Raw genomic sequence first — 20,290 nt, 5'->3', positions numbered from 1 at the left:
GATAACACCACTTGCCCGGCGATACGAATTCCACACCCCTGCTGTGTATGTATGTATGTATGTATATATGTGTATGTGTGTGTGTATATATATATATATATATATATATATAATGTGCTGGTAATGATTAAAATTTAATGTATCTGTTTTCAAAAATGATCCATTTTATGGTAACGCACAGTACTTTTTTGATGGTGTTTGAGAAATGTATAATTTGATGCATACAGAAGATTTGCGACTGAAGATTTTGGTGAAAGTTAGGATTCCCTTATTGTCATGATAGTGTCACCAATTATTCTGTTGGGGTCAAAGGGGTGTGTGGAGATTTAAGAGCATACAACTTGCAGGAAATGTCCCATAGATGTAGTGAGTGTGAGAGCGTGGGACACAAGATTGCCCTTCTATGTTTAGACGCACATTAAAAGGTTAGTGTGATAAGGAGCTCCTGCTATAGACTTGATGGTTCTCCAATCAGGCTTATAAGTATTGGAATGGGTTTGTGTTCATTGAGCTGCCCTATAGTAATTTAGGAGGTTCGGGACCCTCCATCCTTATAAAGATGTGAGGGTATACAGTGTTTTGCATGAGAACCTACATCCCCTAGAACCACAAATGCATTTTATAATACAAGATTGGAATTGTTTCAGGTCTGATGAAGGGACATTAACTATTTTTTTTTTACAACGGCCGGCAACTCTTTAGATCTGAGCGGGCGTCTTTAAACAAGTGGGAAACACTGTCAATTTAAAAACAGGCACCGATGCCTGTTAACATACAAGCGATCCGCCTTCTATAGAGCCAGCGGATCGCTTGTATGAGCTGCCGGCTTGTGTCCCCCCTCCCGTTGTCATGCTGGTCCCGGGCTCCGCTGTGCCCGGTGCGAGCCCGGGACCAACATAGTGCCTCTGTCACAGGGGATCAGAGAGAGATCGGTACACGATCTCCCTCCGGTCCCCTCTCCGCTGCCAGAATGCGGAAGTAATGTATATTACATCACTTCCGCATTCTTGTGTCACTCTCCAGCTTCAGACGCTGGAGAGAAGCTGATGAAGCAGATCTGTGCTTCATCAGCTTCTTCGGGGGGTCCTAGGTGACATTAGGGGTCTTGGAGACCCCTGATGTCTCCATAAAGAGGACCTGTCACATCTTTTGCTATCATAGCCCCCTATGTGATAGCAATAAAGTTAAGTGATGAAAAGAAAATAGGAACAAAAATGTAAGTTTCCCAAAAAACATTTTTAAGTTACACATAAAAAATAACTTTTTTTTTAAGCACCCACCCATACATTCCTGCATGCAAACATGCGTCCGGGTCACGCATACCTGCGAAAACTACAATTGCTCCCATTACGCCGCACATGTTGCATATCGCCGCGAACGTCGCAGTGAGAGCAATAATTCTAGGGTTATCAATCACTGATATCACTAAACGATATGAGCGGTAAAAGCTTTTAAAGCGTCGCCTATGGTCAATTTTGGGTATGGTAGTTTTTTGAGATTTCGCGGGTGTGCGCAATTTTTAAGCATTATAGTGTTTGGTGTCTATTTACCCGACGTTACCCCGACTTTTATATTTTACAAAACAATGGGTAATAATTGTTTCCTAACATGTAAAAAAAAACTTTTTTTTTTCAACATTTTCAGTAAATTTTCTAAAATATAGTAAAAAAAAATTAAAACCCCCCCCAGTGGTGATTAAATACCACCAAACGAAAGCTCTATCTGTCCCCAAAAAATGGTATAAAATTCATTTCAGTACAGCGTTGCATGACGGAATAAATGTCAGTCAAAGTACCGCAGCACTGAAAACTGAAAAATGGCCTGGACAGGAAGGGGTGTAAACACCTGGTCTTCAAGTGGTTAATGGGTAAGGGTTCTGAAACAATATAACATTTTCTGTTACAAGGCCATTTTTATTGTGGCTATTCCACGAGAGGGAGTAGCTAGACCAAATTTCCATTTCTACTACCAATTTAGTAAAAGGAAGGGTGTAATTCACTTTGTAGATTGTGGAACTGTCAGAGGAACGCTTGATACCCAAGTATGGCAGGGCACTAGATTGCCAAGGGAAAGGGAAGTGAGCTTTAAGGAAGAACTCTGTGCAGAAGAAAACTTGTCCCCTTGCAGGGGACTATCCCTGCTCTGCAAGGCTATAGTGCTTGTTTTGGCCTAGAGTCTAAAATAACAAAGATATACTCACTTGTTCCTCTGTTCCGCCTGACTGCTAGACCCTGCTAGATTGTTCACTTTTCCTGACTTCTCCAATCTCTTCATCCTTTTGTGAATAACCCTGTAAATGATTTTAATGCACTCAGTGGGTTCCATTTACTAAAGGCACCTTGAAAGGTAATTTCCTCTTGGCTTTCTAAATGTGGTGAAAATTCACTTTTCCAAGAATACCCAATCGCATGTAAGGAGGAAAAGAACTGTATATTTGCTTGCACATGATTGGAAGTCAGCAGAGCTTCGCCTCATTCACTAAGCTGAGGGAAAATTCCTTGAAATGTAAATAGCATATTTGCCTTAGCAAATCAACCCCAGTGTGTCTGTTTGATACTATTCAGTTTTAGATTAAAATAAAGGAGTGTTTTATACATTTTAAACTTTATGTGCAAGTATAATGTGAGAGGTTGTATTTTCATTTTATTATCTTTAACAATATTCAGATATTAAAAGATTTATAACAAAAATGTGGGGAATTTCCTTTGGAACTACCGTATATATTTGACTTGTTGGTTTTGCGGGAGGTTTCCTCTCTTATATCTCCAGTTATTGGAGTTATACCTAGCAGAGGATTGTGTGCAGCGCAAACTCTGACCCAGTTCACCATCACATCTATTCTCCAGCATGGAGTTGCTGTTTCCACTGCACTAATATTAATGACTAAAGGCTTCTATTCTACGTCACTTTCCACTTTCTGTAGCTTAGAAAGCATCTAAAATGTGTTAGTATGGCCAGAGCAAAAAGCGAAAGAACACCTTGCAATGCAGAGTTCACTTCCTTGTCTCCATTTCTATACAACAGAGTATACCATTTATCCAGCACTGTATATAAAGGAATATGGAGATCACAGAGTTCTTTGCCGAAAGTGTACACCCTGCAAATGGTATCTGAAGCAACATCCAGCTACAACAACTTCTATAATGGAGTCATGAGTAGTATTCTAAAGTGTTTGCAGATTTGATGCCTTTTTACTGATGAAGTTTACTGAATGGATTAGCAGGCTGAGTGTAATCCTTCCTTCAGCCCAAAGCTGTTTTCTATAAATTGCCTCTCTGACAACTTGAACCTAAACAGTAAATCTGTAACCTAGAAATGACATAAGTGTCAGTTCACCCAAAAGTGATGTGCAGCTGTAGGTGCATCCTGGGTGGCTGAGTTGGCCCTTACATTTTTATACCTTTTTGATACTCTGAGGACCTGATCAAAGCTAAGTCAACGCATGATCAGGGGCTTGTTGAAATAAGTGACCGTGCGTGCAAAGGTGTCCGCGTGCATTGTAAAGCACTTTGACATGTATTAATACGTGTAAAAATGTACATCGCATTGCAGCACGCATTAAAACACATTGTAATGACAACACATAGGTGTCAATCCAGCCTTACAGTGGGATCCCCCTGTCCTAATTCCTGTCCACCTGGAAAGTTTGGCGACCCATCCGCCTTTTTGTTTGCAAATTCCTGTTCCATTCTCCATATTATAAAATAGATTCAGCAGGGAGCGAACCTCCTCTTAATAGCTTGATGTGAGGACCCAGGAACCAGAATGCAGATATTTAAACAGTAGAGAAATATAAGCTGTCCGTTAGTTTACCTCCCAGCAATTCCCAAAAACTGAGTTTTGATAAGACTGACTCTTCAAGCAGACTATGTTTAACGTTGGTCAGAACGGTTGTATCTGAAGTGGTGCTGGAGCTGGATGTTGATTCAGATACCATTTGCAGGGTATACATTTAGGGCAAAGAACTCTGTGACCTCCATATTCCCTTTTTTAGTCAGTGCTGGATAAATGGTATACTCTGCAGAGTTATGAGTGGTTACAAACTATAACCTATGGAGGGATATGTGTATTGGATGTAAATAAAGGTATTGTATTGTATTGTGACTCACAGAGAACCTGTCTTATACAGAACTACTACCACATGACAGCTGCGATTGGTGACTTGTATTTTAGTAACCGCACACTCCTGGACTGTCATCCTCCCTTTGGATTCATTACCTAGCAGGTCACCAGGACTGTAATGCAGAGGCAGAATCAGAGTTCCAACCTTTCACACCTCTCTGGCTGCATGTTTTTTTTCCAGATCATTGTAAGGTATTGTCTCAAGGTAAGGAAGTAGGAATCAGAAAGACAGCCCTAAAGCTTGCTCCTTTGAAACCCAGTAAAGTTGGTAGTAGCACTTTCCATATTTGAGTCATTACTGGTTCACTTGAACAGCCATTTTGATGTTTTAGGCTTTGTTATAATTTTGTTTTCTCTTGTTGAGTATACTTGTTTTTTCTGTAGACAGCTTTGCACATCGGACAGCAGTACGGTCCAAGCTACCGGAAGACAAAGCGTGGCAGGAGAAATTCATATCCAAAGTATTACCCATGATAGACAAGATGGACATTGAGGTTACTTACTTGGTACCATGGTGTAAACTGCAGAAGCCTGATAAGGAAGGTGAGTGCTGCTTAGAATGTGTGATACTAGTATCAGTCTAATTGGCTGAATCAGGGGCACATATCCTCAAGCATGTAAATTTCTTTAGAAGGACCCCGAGAACACTTGGCATGGGTGGGAGGCCAAAGTAAAACAGCAGACCTTGCTTGTAGTGGTTCAAGTTTAAGGGAATATGCATATATGTACAACTACCACATTTGTATAAACTACTTTATATGGCTATGTATTAAAGCGGACCTTTATATGACATCTCTAAAAAAACATTCCCATATGCATTTAGTATGCAATAACCCAAATGAACACATTTAAAACGCTATATTTTTGTTTAAAGACTTCTTTTTTTTAAGTTTCAATTTTGGTCCTGGAATGTAGCGAGCGACCATGTTTGAAGAGGGCAAATGCTCCTCTTTCCTGGATTTCGTCTGCCGTCGTCCAGCGTAATTCCTGTGCCTGCACAGCTTCACTCGGTTCCACAGCCACACCCCCTTCTGATGATGCACCAATACTCTAGCACAGTGCAACTGACTGTCCATGATTACGTAACTTACAGAGGCATCTGCTGTCACTGCACCACCCACCCTACCTTGGGGTTCCATTCCGGTCGGGAGTGCGATGGGACACACTTTGTATTGACTACTCTAGCACATGCGCATCTCATATAACATGACAAAGAAAAAAAAAAAAGAACATGATTGCGAGATCGAAATCTCACGAGATCTCGTGGCCATTTTCTTTTTCTTTTCATGAACGAGATGTCATTTCAGTGACAAGGCAATCCCAGAGTGTATCGCTTTGGCACACTGACATCATTTTTGCTCTTTCAGCAAGAATTGAATGCCCTGCAAGTGTAAGTACATCAAAATGACAGCATTTAGCACCTGACATCATCATAAATAGAAGGATACATTGGTAGAATTTGATTTTTTTGTGTAAAAGTCTGCTTTAAGCTGGTCATAAAGAGGATTTTCAAGACAAATGTATTGGCACGACTGTATGTGATTATTGCCATATTGGTGAACATGAAACAACACAGTTTATTTCCATCCTTTTTTTGTTTTTTTGCAGTAACATTTTTCAGGACAAGCTTTCTGGAAATTTGCTCAATTTTTCCACACAAAGGCTTAGCTCTGTCCACTATGCTAAAATGAGGAATAATTGTTTTTGGGATTTGTGATGAAAGTGAGACATGTAGATACCATCTGGTTCTAGGGAAGAATTTCTGATGCCTTTTAGGCCACCTTAGCATTGCCTGTTTGGTTATACTTTTTTCAAAATGCTAAGATAAACCCTGCAATTAAGCTGACAAGCTGTGAAAAGTAACACCAAATGTAAAATCATCCTTTCTTACTCTTCCATTGAAGGGACACTGGAATCCAGATAGTAGGGTTACACTGCCACCTATAGGAATATCGGACACTGTCAAACAGAAAAATTGTAAGCCGGTCCCATGTATAACCCCTCCTCTACCCAGCCCGCCTCAGCTTTTTGCTAATGTCTTTGGAGAATGGATATCGTTTCTGCTTCTCTGCTGAGAAAAGTTTACCACGCTTTTGCCAGCCTTTTTTTTTTTTTTCTTTCCCTTGGATTGTTTTTTTCATCCACTCAAATCAAGATTCCTCAATTCAGAGCTTCTGGAAATGGCCTCTTTACAGGAGCAATGCAGCTCTGCTTTTCCTAAGTCTGACTTAAGAGTGACCCTAGCCCATGCTGTCCTGTGAGTTCTGGGGGCATCTACCCAGAATCCTCCTGAGGAAACCAGTGCCCACAATCGAGAGTCTAGTGACCCTATCCTTATAGGGGTCCACATCATTGGAGTCCCCTGTTTTTCGCCAGGGATCTTCACATCCACTTTTTGACCACATTTACAAAATAATTTACCAAATCTGGCTGCAGATCTCTAAGCATGCTTCAGCACCATCCCCTATCTTTGACTGACCTGAGGCCTTCAAAGAGGCTGGGCTGCAGAATCTCTATCGTCTGTCTCTGAAGAGACTGTCCTTGAGGCATCACAGTTGTTGTTTTAAACCTTATTGATGCAGTTCATAGTACTCTGCATTCAGAGGATCAGCCTGATATCTTCAGCCTTGAGTCTTTCAAAGCTCCTATAGATGCAAAGCTCTTTCCACAACACCGACTATTCAAGGTATTCCTTGATGCGGACTGAAAGCACCCTGAAGCTTCCTGGGCCCCACCTGAGCGTGTGCTGCAACTGTTTCCCATTGAGAGGGCATTTGTTAAACAGTGGTTCCCACTGTGAACTGGGACCAACCTTAACATAAAAATTACTAGACAGGTAGTAGGCATGCTTACCTTTTAAAAGATAACTATGACCTAAACTACTTTGGCCGCAGTTCTCTTTAGGGACACAAGAGGACATGTACTATGTCCTTCTGTGACCCAAAACTCAGCATATAGCGATCTATTGCCCGCTATATGCTTACAGCGCAAAGCCGCGCTGTGGCCGGAAAAGATCCCGACAAAATTGTGCACCGATATTTTCCCCCTGATTGACAGCTGGCTCTGCCAGCCCCCGCTCCTATCTGTGCCTCCAGTCAGCACTGTAGGAATGGAGAGAGGAGGGGGGGAATCCCTGCGGGGAGCGGTGACTGGTAGTCACCGCTCCCCACAGGGAGAAGATCGGGAACCGAGCGGTCAGTAGTATATGATAGCTCGGTTCTTGATCTATAGAGCTGATGTGACAGCTGCAGTGTCTTACGGGGTTCTAATTATAAGGAATGGGTATACGGTTTGTGGGCTCCTTTTAATGATTCTTTTGACTTTGCAGCTAGAATTCCTCCTTGAGTTCCATTTTTAACTTGCTGGTTCTGCTCTCTGTCCTGCATTGGTGGTGAATTTAATCTGTCAAACCATGGCAGATTGGGTCACATCTTTCAAAAATGATCATTTTACTACTGGGATAGACCCCTTTTTAATTGCACAAATACTTTGAGCCATGCACTTCAGTTGTGATGGCTTGTTACAAGCATCTAAGCTTATGTTTGGTATTAATCTAGTGTCCAGATGCACAGAGCACTCTGGTTGCACTGCTGGGATGCTGATGCCACATCCGAAGACCATCTGACTCGCTTGACTTTTGAAGGATGTTGTCTCTTCAGCTCTACAATGAAAACCATGATTAGGGATGACACGGAGGCCAGAGATTGCTCCTGCCTCAACACAGATAGTCTTGGCAGAGGTTGGAGGAATCCCACCCTTCTCTCTTATTTTACTTCAGTGCCTGACCAAAATGTGGTAGTAGGGCTGTAGAAAAGACCTCCATCATCCATTAGCATAAAACAGGCTGGGTAGAGGAGGGTTATATCATTTTTCCGTGTGCCAGTGTCCAGTCCTCCTGTAGGAGGACCAGTATAACCATATTGCATCTGAATTCTAGTTTCCCTTAATGGACTCCAGGAAAAGGATTTTACAGTGACTGCAAAAATCATATCCTATATAATAAAATGCAAATGAGATCTTCCCCAGTAAGATCCCAACTCCAGCACACAGACGGGTCTTTCTCCTGTGAGATATCAATCCAAGCAGAGAGATGACCCATCCAGTACACAAAGCTTTTTGGCCAGTTTACACAATAGCAGAGAATGTGAATGAACCCATAAATGACCTGACTGCCAAGTATTAACCCTCTCATGATCAGCCCCCACAGAATTAGCATAAACCCTTAAGTCACCTATCCTCCACCACTTATGAGCATTAACCCCTCAGTGACCTCTCTGCAGTGTATGTGCATTTTCCCCTAAGTGATCTGCTTCAAGAGCATGTGCATTAATCCTCACTTATGAGTATGCAGTGCAGTGTATGTGCATTAAGCCCTTAGTGACCAATCCCCAGAATTTAAGCATTAACCCCCAGTGCCCATTCCTCACATATATATATAATCTCTCCAACCCCTTAATACCCAGTCCTCCTGTTATTAGCATTATTTTGTCCTCTCTCAGTCCCCAGGACATGTAATTATCCCTCATTATATCAAGATATTGCTCTGCGCTTAATAAATAAACCACCAATTCATATATAAACTATAAAATCACAACAAACTAACCTTTAACCTTATAAGTGATTTCCAAACAGATATAATAAAATGAAAAGTGTTCAGAAATGTGAAAAAGTGTTCATATGATCAATAATAAATGTTTATCATAAAACATAAATACCATAAACGTTACATGACTACTCTATTCAAGCAGTCATAAAACGCTTTGTAATCACCGGCAGCTGATTCAACAGTCAGGTTCCTCCACCTTTCTGCAGCTTAAAGGAGAACTATTCGGTCAGTGCTTTTCCCCATAGTTCTCCTTAGGGTAACGGGAGGACACAAACTAGCGTCCTCCCGTTACCCTAAGCTCAGCATACTGAGACGCCGGAGCGGATCCTGACATCGATGTCGAGATCCGCCCAGCTGCGTGAGTGACAGCTGGCTCTGCCTATCTAGAGCCAGAGCCAGCTGTACCCGCCCCTCCCCCGTCCGTTCCGCCAGTCAGCGCTGGCGGATCGGAGCGGGAGGGGGGGATCCAGCCCCTCCTCTGTCACGGCAGAGAGCCGTGACAGGATCGAGAGGTGAGCAAACGCCGGTATATGTTCGCTCACCTCCCGATCTATTGAGCCGACCTGTGACAGTCTCATTGTCACAGGTCGGCTAGAACTATGAGGTGAGTGAAAAGCACTCGCCTCATAGTTCTCTTTAAGTCACTGCTCATCAATAACTCCACAATCTGATATATCAAAAGAAAACTCCCATAGCATAATACCATCCAAACACTTTTATTTAAAATAGATTAAAAACACTCACCTGTATAGAAAACCGGCAAAGACTCTTCACAATATCGCTCCCCTTCAGCAGTGCTCAACTCATCTGTACCTGACCACTGCTCCTAGAAGTATGTAGTGCCGTTAGCATGCGCCTGCCTATTCAACGCGTTTTATCATTAACTTCTTCAGGTGTGGTGCACATGCCGACGTACTACACTTCTTTTATATTCCCTTTCATTACAACTAATTAGAGCTGTTGTATGCCTATATGACCACTAGATGTCCTCTCCCTATCTAATAAATAGATAGAAGCAAATTAATACAGTATATAAGATCAGGGCCGCCATTAGAAATCATGGGGCCCCATACAGCCTACATGGTTAGGCCCCCTCCCCCCCCCAGCTGTCAATGGCATGCTGGTACTTGTGGTCCCCCCACAGTCTCACACTATTATTATACATTTATATAGCTCTAACATATACCACAGGGCTGTACAGATAACACTGAGCCAGTCACATTAGTTTCTGTACAGAGGAGCTTACACTCTAATGCAGAATAGCATCGGCTGTAGGGGAACTACAAATCCCAGCAATACATTATACAGCAATGAGAGACAGTATATGTATTGGGCTCTGGACTAAGTAACGCACTGGCCTCTGGACTAAGTAACGCACTGGACGTGGGACCCACCTGATGCCCCACAGAGCCCACCTGATAGTGACCCTGCACAGCCCACCTGATAGTGACCCTGCAGAGCACACCATAGATTCTGCACAGCCCATGTGTACTAACCTCTCAGTGCCCAGCATGTGTTTGTTAACCCCTCAGCACACAGTCTCCAGTGCCTGTGTAATAATCGCTCACATTTATGCACGATGCCAAATATCAGTTAAATCCCCACTGCCCCTAGTCCAATAGTAATCTCAACTGCACTGCCCCATTTGCTAATTAAACATTCCTGGCAACAAAGCCCTGCTCCATATCCCCCATCACCTCCGCTGTTCCTAGACCAGTTTCTGAACACTAATTTTGACCTCTGTTCCTCATCTGTAAAACTGTGTGTGAAGAGATCAGCACCCATGCTGCTACTTTATATTTACTCGGTTTTGGGAAAGGGTGCCAAACGCATTCTGTAGATTCCACACTTCACATTCCACACTTCACTTCACTCATCTTCTGCCCACTGTCATACTCTTCGCTTACCTTTCTTGCACAAACTGCCTGCCATCTTGCCATCCACACTCATCTCATACATATACTACCTGCTACCATACCTTCTACACTCCTCTTCATGTTGTCATGCCTTTCACACTTCCCTCTTGCACATTATGCCAACCGTGTTATACCCTCCTCTGCCTGAAAACTCTGCCTGTTGTCATACCCTCTGCACTTCATTATGCCAACCGTGTTATAGCCTCCTCTGCCTGAAAACTCTGCCTGTTGTCATACCCTCTGCACTTGTCTCCTACACATATTGACCCCATCATACTCTACACTCCACTATCCTGCACATAATGCCCACTGTTATGCCTACTGTGACGGACCCCCGTACTCAGGATGAGTATGTCCGCCGCTGTCTTCTTCCTTGCTGAGGAGATCTTGCAACCTGAAGATCCTTAGCTCCCAGTTTCCCCAGTCACTAGCCAAGGCTTTAGTGTAGGTGAAACATACTCTGATTTATTGAGCAACTGCACAAACTTATATACAGCAAGTGATGAAATCAGAATATAATCCCATCACATCCCCCCTCCCCTCCCAGACCATCGGTCTGCTCAACACCACAGGTGTCCACCTGCTAACGAACTCCAGACAGCCATAGCAGGAGCCTGGCCAGAATGTCATTGTTCTGAGCTCCCTCAGAGAACAATGGGAGATAACGAGGGATGGTGCTGATAGTCTTTCCATAACCAGGTCACACAGCATAACGCACTCAAACACAACTCAACACCAATACACATTTAACTTATAAACTGATCACCGTGTCGTCACACCTACCACACTTCTGTCTTGCACATACTGCCATATGTCATGTATTATGCATACAATCTGTACCCCTCTCCTGCACATATTGCCCCCCCATCATGCCCTCCGCACTCTTCTCCTGCAGTTACTGTCCTATGTCATTCTCTCTGCACTCCTGTCCTGCACATGCTATCCGCAAAAGTTTTCATTTACTGGATGGTATAGAAGTTCCCTATGACAATCAAAGTGGTCTGGCTGTAAGAAATGATGTCCAAAACGTATGCAGCAATTAGCTTCCTTGTGTCCTGTTATCATGTTCTTCCCTTGGGGCAGGTAGGGGCTTTCCATAACACTGGTACCTTGCTACAAAATGTGACGGTGTCCCTTTTAATAAAACAAGCTGTACCCAGAAAATGTTATGACCGTGTATGCAAATGACAAAGGTTTGGCAAATAGAAGTGAATCTGTAGGGTAATAATACCATGCTTTTTATCATCTTAACATATGTTCTCTTTGCCAGGTGTTTATGAATTGGTCTCTTATAAGTTTAAGCCCGGTGGACCAGCAGTCTGGGGCGAGGCATTTAGAGCTGCCACCTCCACTCATGTCAACACTGGATACACAAAACTTGTTGGCGTTTTCAACACAGAATATGGATTACTCAACCAAGGTAATTCTGGATGAACATTACAATTACAGAGCAACATAATTTTTTTTTTTTTTTTCATCTATATTTTTCCAACTCTACTGTGTATATTATTTATTTTGTTCATTCTTATGTTTGCACAGTCCATGCTCTATGGTGGAATGAGAATCCTGACAGTCGAGCTGCAGGGAGGCATTTGGCTCATGAGGATGCCAGGGTGGTTGCTGCAGGTAAAATAATTATTTTGTGTGTAAATGTATGTATACACTGTATGTATAATGTAAATGGGTAATTAGTCCAGTAGACAAGATGTAAAAAAAACAAACAAAAACGGAGTATTGTAGTATGTGATGATACCTTTCTTATTGGACTAACATAATATTTAAAAGACAAGCTTTTGAGAGTTAACCTCTCTTCTTCAGGTCAGAAGCAATACTAATCAGCATGACAGAGTTACCACTTTAAGCAAGAGAAAGTTTTTACAAAGCATCCTGATAACCAAAAGACAGAACAAATAAACATAGGATGACCAATAAACTCTAAACAGATCAGAGATATACGACATAGTAATGCCTCGGTTCACGAACGCTTCTGTTCGCAAACAGGAAGTTCAGCAAAATTTTACATCTGTTCGCGAACTCCAAATCGGTGACTAACACGACCGCGGCCATCTTCCCCCCTCTGACGCGTGGTCATGGCTTCCTCTAGTCGAGATTGTGGTCGCAGATAGACCTGTGCACACTAGTGTGCTTATTAGCACATACAGTCCTGTGCAGTATTTTTCAATCCAGCATGGCTCTAAAGAAATTGCCGAGCAAGCATGGTGGTAAAAAGAAAGTGCAGAGTGGTAATGAATTTACATATGGTTCAGAATGGATTAACCTTATTTACATTGAATCTTATCGAGAAATGTGATTTCCGTTCGTGACCAGAATCATGGAACGAATTAAGTTCATGAACCGAGGTGCCACTGTATTCCCCCAGCCAGCTGAAAATCAACTTTCACAAAACACTTGCAGAGCACAGAATTCAGAAGTGAGTCAAGCCATGCTGTGTGATCCTGGCACAAATGTGAAATTGTACTCTACTCCTTTCTTGTAGCCTTTAACCCCTTCATGACGCTTTTTTTTTTCTCTTCATTTTCTGCACCCATGTTATAATCCCCATTTTAGGCCTGAAAATTACTTAAAACCCCCAAACATTATATATTTTCTGAAAGCCAAAACCCTATAGAATAAAATGGTGGCAGTTGCAAATTTTTATGTTGCACAACATTAGCACAACCTATTATCAAAGTCTATAGACGACGCTTTAAAAGCTCCCACAGATCATCAGTTTAGTGATACGTGTAAATATTGTCCCTAGAATTATTGCTCTTAGTCTGGCATGTGCGGCGATACCCAACATGTGTAGCGCAATTGTTGTTTTTGTACCTAGGCGCACACGACGCGTGTTTACGTGACGATGCTCGTGCTCACGGGGGACTTAAAGTAAAAATGAATCATTTCAATTTAATTTTTATTTAATACTATTTTTAAAACGTTTTTTAACTTTAATTGCTATCACATAGTGACAGGTCTTCTTTAAGGTGATACTTAGGGTCCAAAAGACCCCCAGTGTCACCTTTACACTTTAAATAAGCTATTGAAGCGCAGACAGCTAAGTGAGCAATACGCGTCACTCCCGGTCCCATGGAAGGGGGAGGAAAGCGGTGAACGGACGTTCAACTATCTCCTCCCCAGCTTCCGCCAACACCCAACAAGAAGGTCCTGGGCCCGTTGGAGGGGCAGCGGAGCCCAGGAAACACAGTGGTGGTCGGGCTTCGGGGGATGGCCCGGTTACCGATCTGGCGGCAGCTGAGACCCAAGAATCGCTTCTACTGTAAATCCGGCCACTGGCTCTACAAAACTGAAACTGAACAGACTAGCTGCCGTTTAACCCCTTTTAGTCTGTTTAACCCCTTCAGACTTCATGATGGGGTTATCCCGTCATGGGTCGTGAAGGGGTTAAGGGCCTGTGCACACATTCATCTAATTTACAACTTGAAACTAAAGCCAATTAAGGGCTCATCTGAACACTGCTTGCAAATTTCTAAAGCCTGCTTATCCCTACTAAAATCTTATTTAAGACTCTGGTAAAAATAAAACTTGGCCCTTGCAGTGGGTTCCTTCAGCACTGCAAAGGTTAAATATTCTTCTTTTTTTAATTTTGTCTAGTGGGTACAGGAAAAGCAGTAATATTTACCTTATGAGGAAAAAAAAATGAGCATTTAACCTTTGCAGTGCAGGTAGCCCCACTGCAACTGTCATTTACTTGTAGTTGAACTTTAAAGCAAAAGCCAGCACTTCCATTATGATCTATATTCATTCCCAGAAAGCAGAAGGGTGCTTTAAAGGGCTTATAGGGAGCTCACATCAAAACAATACTTGAGTCTATGGTGGGCTCTGCAGGGTCACTCACGTGGGCTGTGTGGGGTCTCAGGTGGGCTATGCAGGGTCGCTCCCAGGTGGAGGGAGGGGGTCAGTTTGGAGGGGGCCCTGTGATTTTCTAGTTGCGCTCCTGAGTGTGTAGCAATAGTTTGTTATATTTAGCTTCAGCAAACTTGCAAAAAAACTTCACTAAATCTTGTATTAAAGGAGAACTATGGGGGTCAGTGTTTTTCCCCATAGTTCTCCTTAGGGTAACTGGAGGACACAAACTAGCGTCCTCCCGTTACCCTAAGCTCAGTATACCGCGAGCTGTAGCTCACGGTATACTGAGATGCCGGAGCGGATCCCGACAATGCTGTCTGGATCCACCCAGCTGCATGAGTGACAGCTGGCTCTGCCTATCTAGAGGCAAAGCCAGCTGTACCCGTCCCCTCCCCCGTCCGTTCCGCCAGTCAGCGCTGGCAGATCGGAGCGGGAGAGGGGAATCCAGCCCCTCCCCCTGTCACGGCAGAGAGCCGTGACAGGATCGAGAAGTGAGCAAACACCGGTATGTGTTCGCTCACCTCCCAATCTACTGAGCCGACCTGTGACAGTCTCATTGTCACAGGTCGGCTAGAACTATGAGATGAGTGAAAAGCACTCGCCTCATAGTTCTCCTTTTAAAGCAGTAAAATGCAAGTTCTGTGTACACTGTCAGGGCCAGGCCCCTCCGCCTTCACAAATCAACTATTAGTAAGTGTAAAATGTACCTGTAAAATTAAGTTGTGGTCCTGGATCTTGGGGTATACAGAGCAGCTGAAATCTCAGGAGGATACGCTCTTGCAATAGACTAGAGTGTTCTCACGAGATTAGGTCAGCGCTGGAAGGATGGTGATGTAATGCCCAGCAGTGTGGAATATGGGAGAAAGGCAAGTATAATTTTTATAATTTTTTTTTCAGGTACATTTTACATCTACCAACAGTATATGATTCATAAAGAGAGAGGGTGCCCAGAAACTTTACTGCAAAGTCCACTTTTTAACACCTTTCTCTCTTTCACTATTGTTACCGTGACTGATATAGTGTGTGTGTGTGTGTGCGTGTGTGTGTGTGTGTGCGTGTGTGTGTGTGTGTGCGTGTGTGTGTGTGTGTGCGTGTGTGTGTGTGTGTGTTGTAAAGTAACCACCGCTCCAAGCTCACTTTTTTGATGGAATACAATCTCAATACAAACTAGTAAACTAAACATAAGATTGTAGTCCATCACAGGAGTGAGCTTGGAGCGGTGGCTACCCTGGCTAAAGTAGCCACCCTCCAGAAGGAAGGATAGTGTCAGCACCAATTCGGAGATGATCTGAGGATCTACAGCTCAATAATACATAAATAAGATATTTTTGTTAATAGATAAGGTACTTAAATGCATTTTCAAGATTTGAGTTTCGTTTCACTTTAAGGCAGCCCATTTGCAATGCACCACAATGCAGTGAAAGTGGGACATGGACTGTTTTTTCGGTGCAGACACGGTGCAGCACAACACGCAGTGGTGTGTTACCGTACCTTGTAGTGTGCTGCAGTGCAAGTTTGTTGGGGGTGTATTGTAATAGTGTTTTGGGGTGGTATTCAGAATGCATGGCACTGCAACAAACTGCGGTACATGCATTTGCAGTAAATCACATTTTACCACGTGTTATTGCATCACATAGATCTGAATAGGCCTTAGAAATTAAAAGAAAAGCCGCGAACCGTTGCTTTTCTATGCAGGGTAAAACAATAGGTTAATTATAAGAATGGCTGCTGGAAACTAGAAAAATGATCTGCTACTGCGTGTGGGATGGCATGTGACTCGCTGCACTTTCACTAGAAAGTGCTGGTGCTTTCTAAGTGGCACTCGGGTACCCAGCACTGTCACATGTAGGTAGGTAGATTTATCCAGGGCTTACTGTCTTCACTCCAGCCACTGACCAGAACAGGAGAACAAGGGGATGATGAAAATGGGCACCTGGTGGGGACAACAGTAGCGTGAACCTGGTGCTTTGCATGGACAAAGGATAGGTTCACTTTAACCTACCGATGTAAGAATATCTGTGTGTTGTAGACAGGGCCGGATTTACTCTCATTGCGGCCCCAAGGCCAGGTTCCTCAATGTGCCCCCCTACCCACCTAATTCCGGTGGCTTCTCCGCTGTACATTTAGCTCTGCTTTCCCAAAGCAGGGCTAAATGTAGAAAACTACCCGCCCAGCACCCGGAACTGCATGTCCTGGGCATCGGGAGATAGGAATTCCACACCCCTGCTGCCCCGAGGCCAGACCTTGGTTGGCCTTGTGGGAAATCCGGCCCTGGTTGTAGAACCGAAATAGGATACATTTCTTTTAATAAGGAATTATGTTCTTTTATGTTTGTTTTTTTCTTTTTTTCTTCCACAGTAAGAGAAAGCGTGAGATATCTTGATTCACAGACAAACGCACTTCTGATGCCAGCATCATTTTCCCCATTAAAATAACAGCAGTTATTTATGATGTAAGTTAACTATTAACCTTTGATAGGTAGGTCAATCCCCATGTGCTTTTAATAAACCAATATGAACCTTTAAATCTGAGTGTTGCTTGAAGCTTAAAAAATGAACATTTGTTTAACTGAACTATCAGTGTCTGTAATAAATTTGCATATGGTTTTGTGTTTTGCCTATTTGTATCAATTGATTTTAAACTGATGCACTTTAAAGGGTATCTATGGTCAAAAACTAATAATAAATATGTATTTCTATATTGAATTTCCATAATTTCTTTACCACTCCTAATAACCACATCCAACTAGAAGTTTGTAAACGTACTTACTAAAGATGCCTATTGGATGTACTTCCTCAGTGCACTGACACAATTTCTCTCAGCCCTGTGAATATGCACTTCCTTGTGTCACCACTTACAGAGCCTGCCTTCTGAACTACAACTCAATGGGGCAATTCATAAAAACAGGAGCAGTCATAATCTGGAGAAATCAAGATTGCATCACATCAAGCAGCAGGGAAAAAGATGCAAAGCACACTGGGAATCCAGGAAATTGTGGAAAGTGATGGGCAGACTGAAGACAGCACTCGCTATATTAAAGGGATTTGATTGCATTATGAAAAACAACTCTAGTATGTATTCCTATTACAATACTGATGGTATAACAGGATAGGATATGCTGGGAACTCTAATTTTTAAATGCCCAGTCCACCTAAAAGTAATATTCAATTACAGGTGATATCTGAAGTTGCACTACAGAAGTTGGATCTTTCTGCCATAAGTCCTGACTTTGTTCCCACTCACCTTGGAGTCTTTCTTTTTGTGAAATAAGTGAAAAACTCCACAAGCAGAGTGGGACTCCTGTCTGTGGCAGGTGTGCAGGTATGAACTGAAAACACGCTCACATTCAGTGCACGGATGACTCTCTTCTGGAGTAATAGGCGCAAAAACTGTGAAACCAGCACACGATAATCTTACAAAGAATTTCAACTTTATTCCACATGCATCAGTACAAAGCACCACCGCTGACGCGTTTCTGCCTTACTCGGCCTAAGTCATAGCTGCAGGTCTGAAAACTCAAGCACAGACATCTCATTAATCAAGTGCCATATGAATCGAGTAGGTGATTTAAACCGTAACTAACTAGGGATGGCTAGGCAGCATTTGCCTGCATGCACAGCATACTTGTACCGTATGGCTCAATTGCCTGTTTGTGTGCTCTCCTCCAGCAATGACAGGTGCAAGCTCCACACTGCCATTTTGCCACTGCCATGTTCTTTTCCACTTTTTCCAGGTTTGGTTTGTACTTCGATCACCAGCAGCTTCCCAATAGGTGCTACAACTCCAAAGCATGCATGCTGGAGTAACATTATCCCAACTCTATTCTTAGCATTTTACAAATGCCAAGAATGGGACGGGTTTGTACACTGTACATTGTACAGTGTACATTTAACAAAAACTGGGTAGCAGGTAACTAAAAGCTTTTTGATATTAGAATCCTATAAAGTCGCTTCTACCAGAAACTACCTAATGGCTAAATTCCTATGGCAAGTTTAGTCCCACATTAATTCTCCAGCATTTGCCAGACCCTGAGAAAGCTGACCCTCGAGTAATGATGTAAAGTAACAATTTTGCTTTTAAAACTTTATTTCCATCACTGTAGTTTGTGATATATATCTGGGCCTTAATAAATAAGTGTTAAGTCTCTTGGAAGACATTGACATGTTTTAGAGCTAGCCCTTTCTATGTGGGAAACTGGAATAATTAGTTACTTCATTACCTCTAGCATTACCAACCATTAAGCTGGCAGTCAATGAGCTGCCCACTCTGGTCAGGTATTGTGACAGGGGCCTGTCGGAATACAATGTAAACAGCACGATTCCTCGGTCGACATGCTGTTTGTGTTGTTTGAGGAATAGGGTCTATTTTTTTCATTCAGCCCGCAGGTTGAACAAATAAAATAGATCGGTATACGGCAAGCTTTAGGCTGGATTCACACTTTTGGATTGTGGTAACACATATTTGACTGGAGGTTACTGCAGCGTATGGTGACCCATGAACTGTGCTGCCATTTATTTTGAAAAATCCCTCTGTTAACCATTTGTGGTTTGTGATGCACCAGAAGAAAAAAAAAAGATGCTTGTACACTAAAAGGTCCATTGTGGTTCCTGGCTGCAACAATACGCTGCAATGGTGTATATCTGACCTTAAAGTTAAAAGTCCAATTCTTTAACAAAAATGTAAAAATTATAACGTTCGTTGACTTTTAGCAACCAACCAGTTTCATCAGGTCAAAGGTGGTACATGTTTAATAATATTACTGTATCATTATCTGGGGTCTGCTGAGTTGGTAATTCCTTCTTCTTTTTTTTAATATTTCTTTTTCACTTTTATTTATCTCTATAACAATTGTATCTCACGTTAACAAATGATGTGAAGAAAATAAGAAACCGATATTGTCACAATTTCTTTGTTTTATTTGACTTTGTGACTTAATACAAGGCAATTAACATATTTATATCTAAATATTTTAATACTTAAACATTTAATAACAATACAAATAGTTTTCTTTCAGTCATGGAAATTTCAACTGAAGTATTAAACTTAAAATCTAATATATTGTAAAACCTTTTTTTTTCTTTTCTGTCGGTATTAATGCAACATTAATGGGTATTCCAGTGCAAAAAATAGATCCCATTAAAGACAGCTTAAAGTGCTTGGAATGAAGGACCAAATAATGAAACAATGTATGCAAAACATCACATAGGAGAAATGTTTACGAACGGGAGCCACATTCCATAAGCAGGACAAGCTCCCAGACCACTTATAACACATACAGAAAAAAAAGGTGGACTTGGTGGCACATGAAGTCTGAATGATCTATTAGTTTTGGCTTAGTAGGAAAGAAAGCGTTAATTTACACAATGGGCCAGCTTAAGCATTGTGAATACCCACCAAGATATGTTATTTTAGTTTTTTTTAAAAAGCTGGAGACTTGATAGACCTTAGGATAAAGACAGACATATGCATTACCACACGATAAAGTCTATATATAATGACTATACAATGAATAGTGGTGACAAGGTTTCAGTAAGCGTTCTAACCTCCTATTCACCGTGAGGTCAGTGTACGGCAGTCCGAGCTGTGACATAACATGATCAATGCATTTGGCTGGAAGAAATCGTAAAGCAGAACTCCAGGCAATTTATAAAAGCCCCTTTATACTTAGTTTTTATTCTGATATCACTGTATGTATCAGTAAATACTACTAGTATGTATGTATATATATCTATATCGATAGCTCTATCTATATCTACATACATATATATATATATATATA

The 20,290-nt window shown here is 42.1% G+C and overlaps 1 protein-coding gene across 1 annotated transcript in view; it reads left to right on the top strand.

The window, feature by feature from the left end:
* NIPSNAP3A (nipsnap homolog 3A) overlaps positions 1-17,057 on the top strand; it is a 24,473-nt gene extending 7,416 nt beyond the window's left edge. Inside the window, exons 3-6 of the mRNA XM_018565470.1 lie at positions 4,507-4,665; positions 11,915-12,064; positions 12,184-12,270; positions 16,870-17,057. Of these exons, the coding sequence (XP_018420972.1) occupies positions 4,507-4,665; positions 11,915-12,064; positions 12,184-12,270; positions 16,870-16,946 (473 nt within the window). The 3' untranslated portion in view covers positions 16,947-17,057. The remainder of the gene's footprint in view (positions 1-4,506; positions 4,666-11,914; positions 12,065-12,183; positions 12,271-16,869) is intronic.
* The last annotated feature ends 3,233 nt before the right edge of the window (positions 17,058-20,290 follow it).

This window comes from Nanorana parkeri, unplaced genomic scaffold (genome assembly GCF_000935625.1).
Source record: "Nanorana parkeri isolate BGI_ZX_2015 unplaced genomic scaffold, ASM93562v1 scaffold850, whole genome shotgun sequence".
Taxonomy (NCBI): Eukaryota; Metazoa; Chordata; class Amphibia; order Anura; family Dicroglossidae; genus Nanorana; species Nanorana parkeri.
The sequence above is the reverse complement of the archived record's forward strand: the minus strand, read 5'-3'. Positions and strand labels throughout refer to the sequence as shown.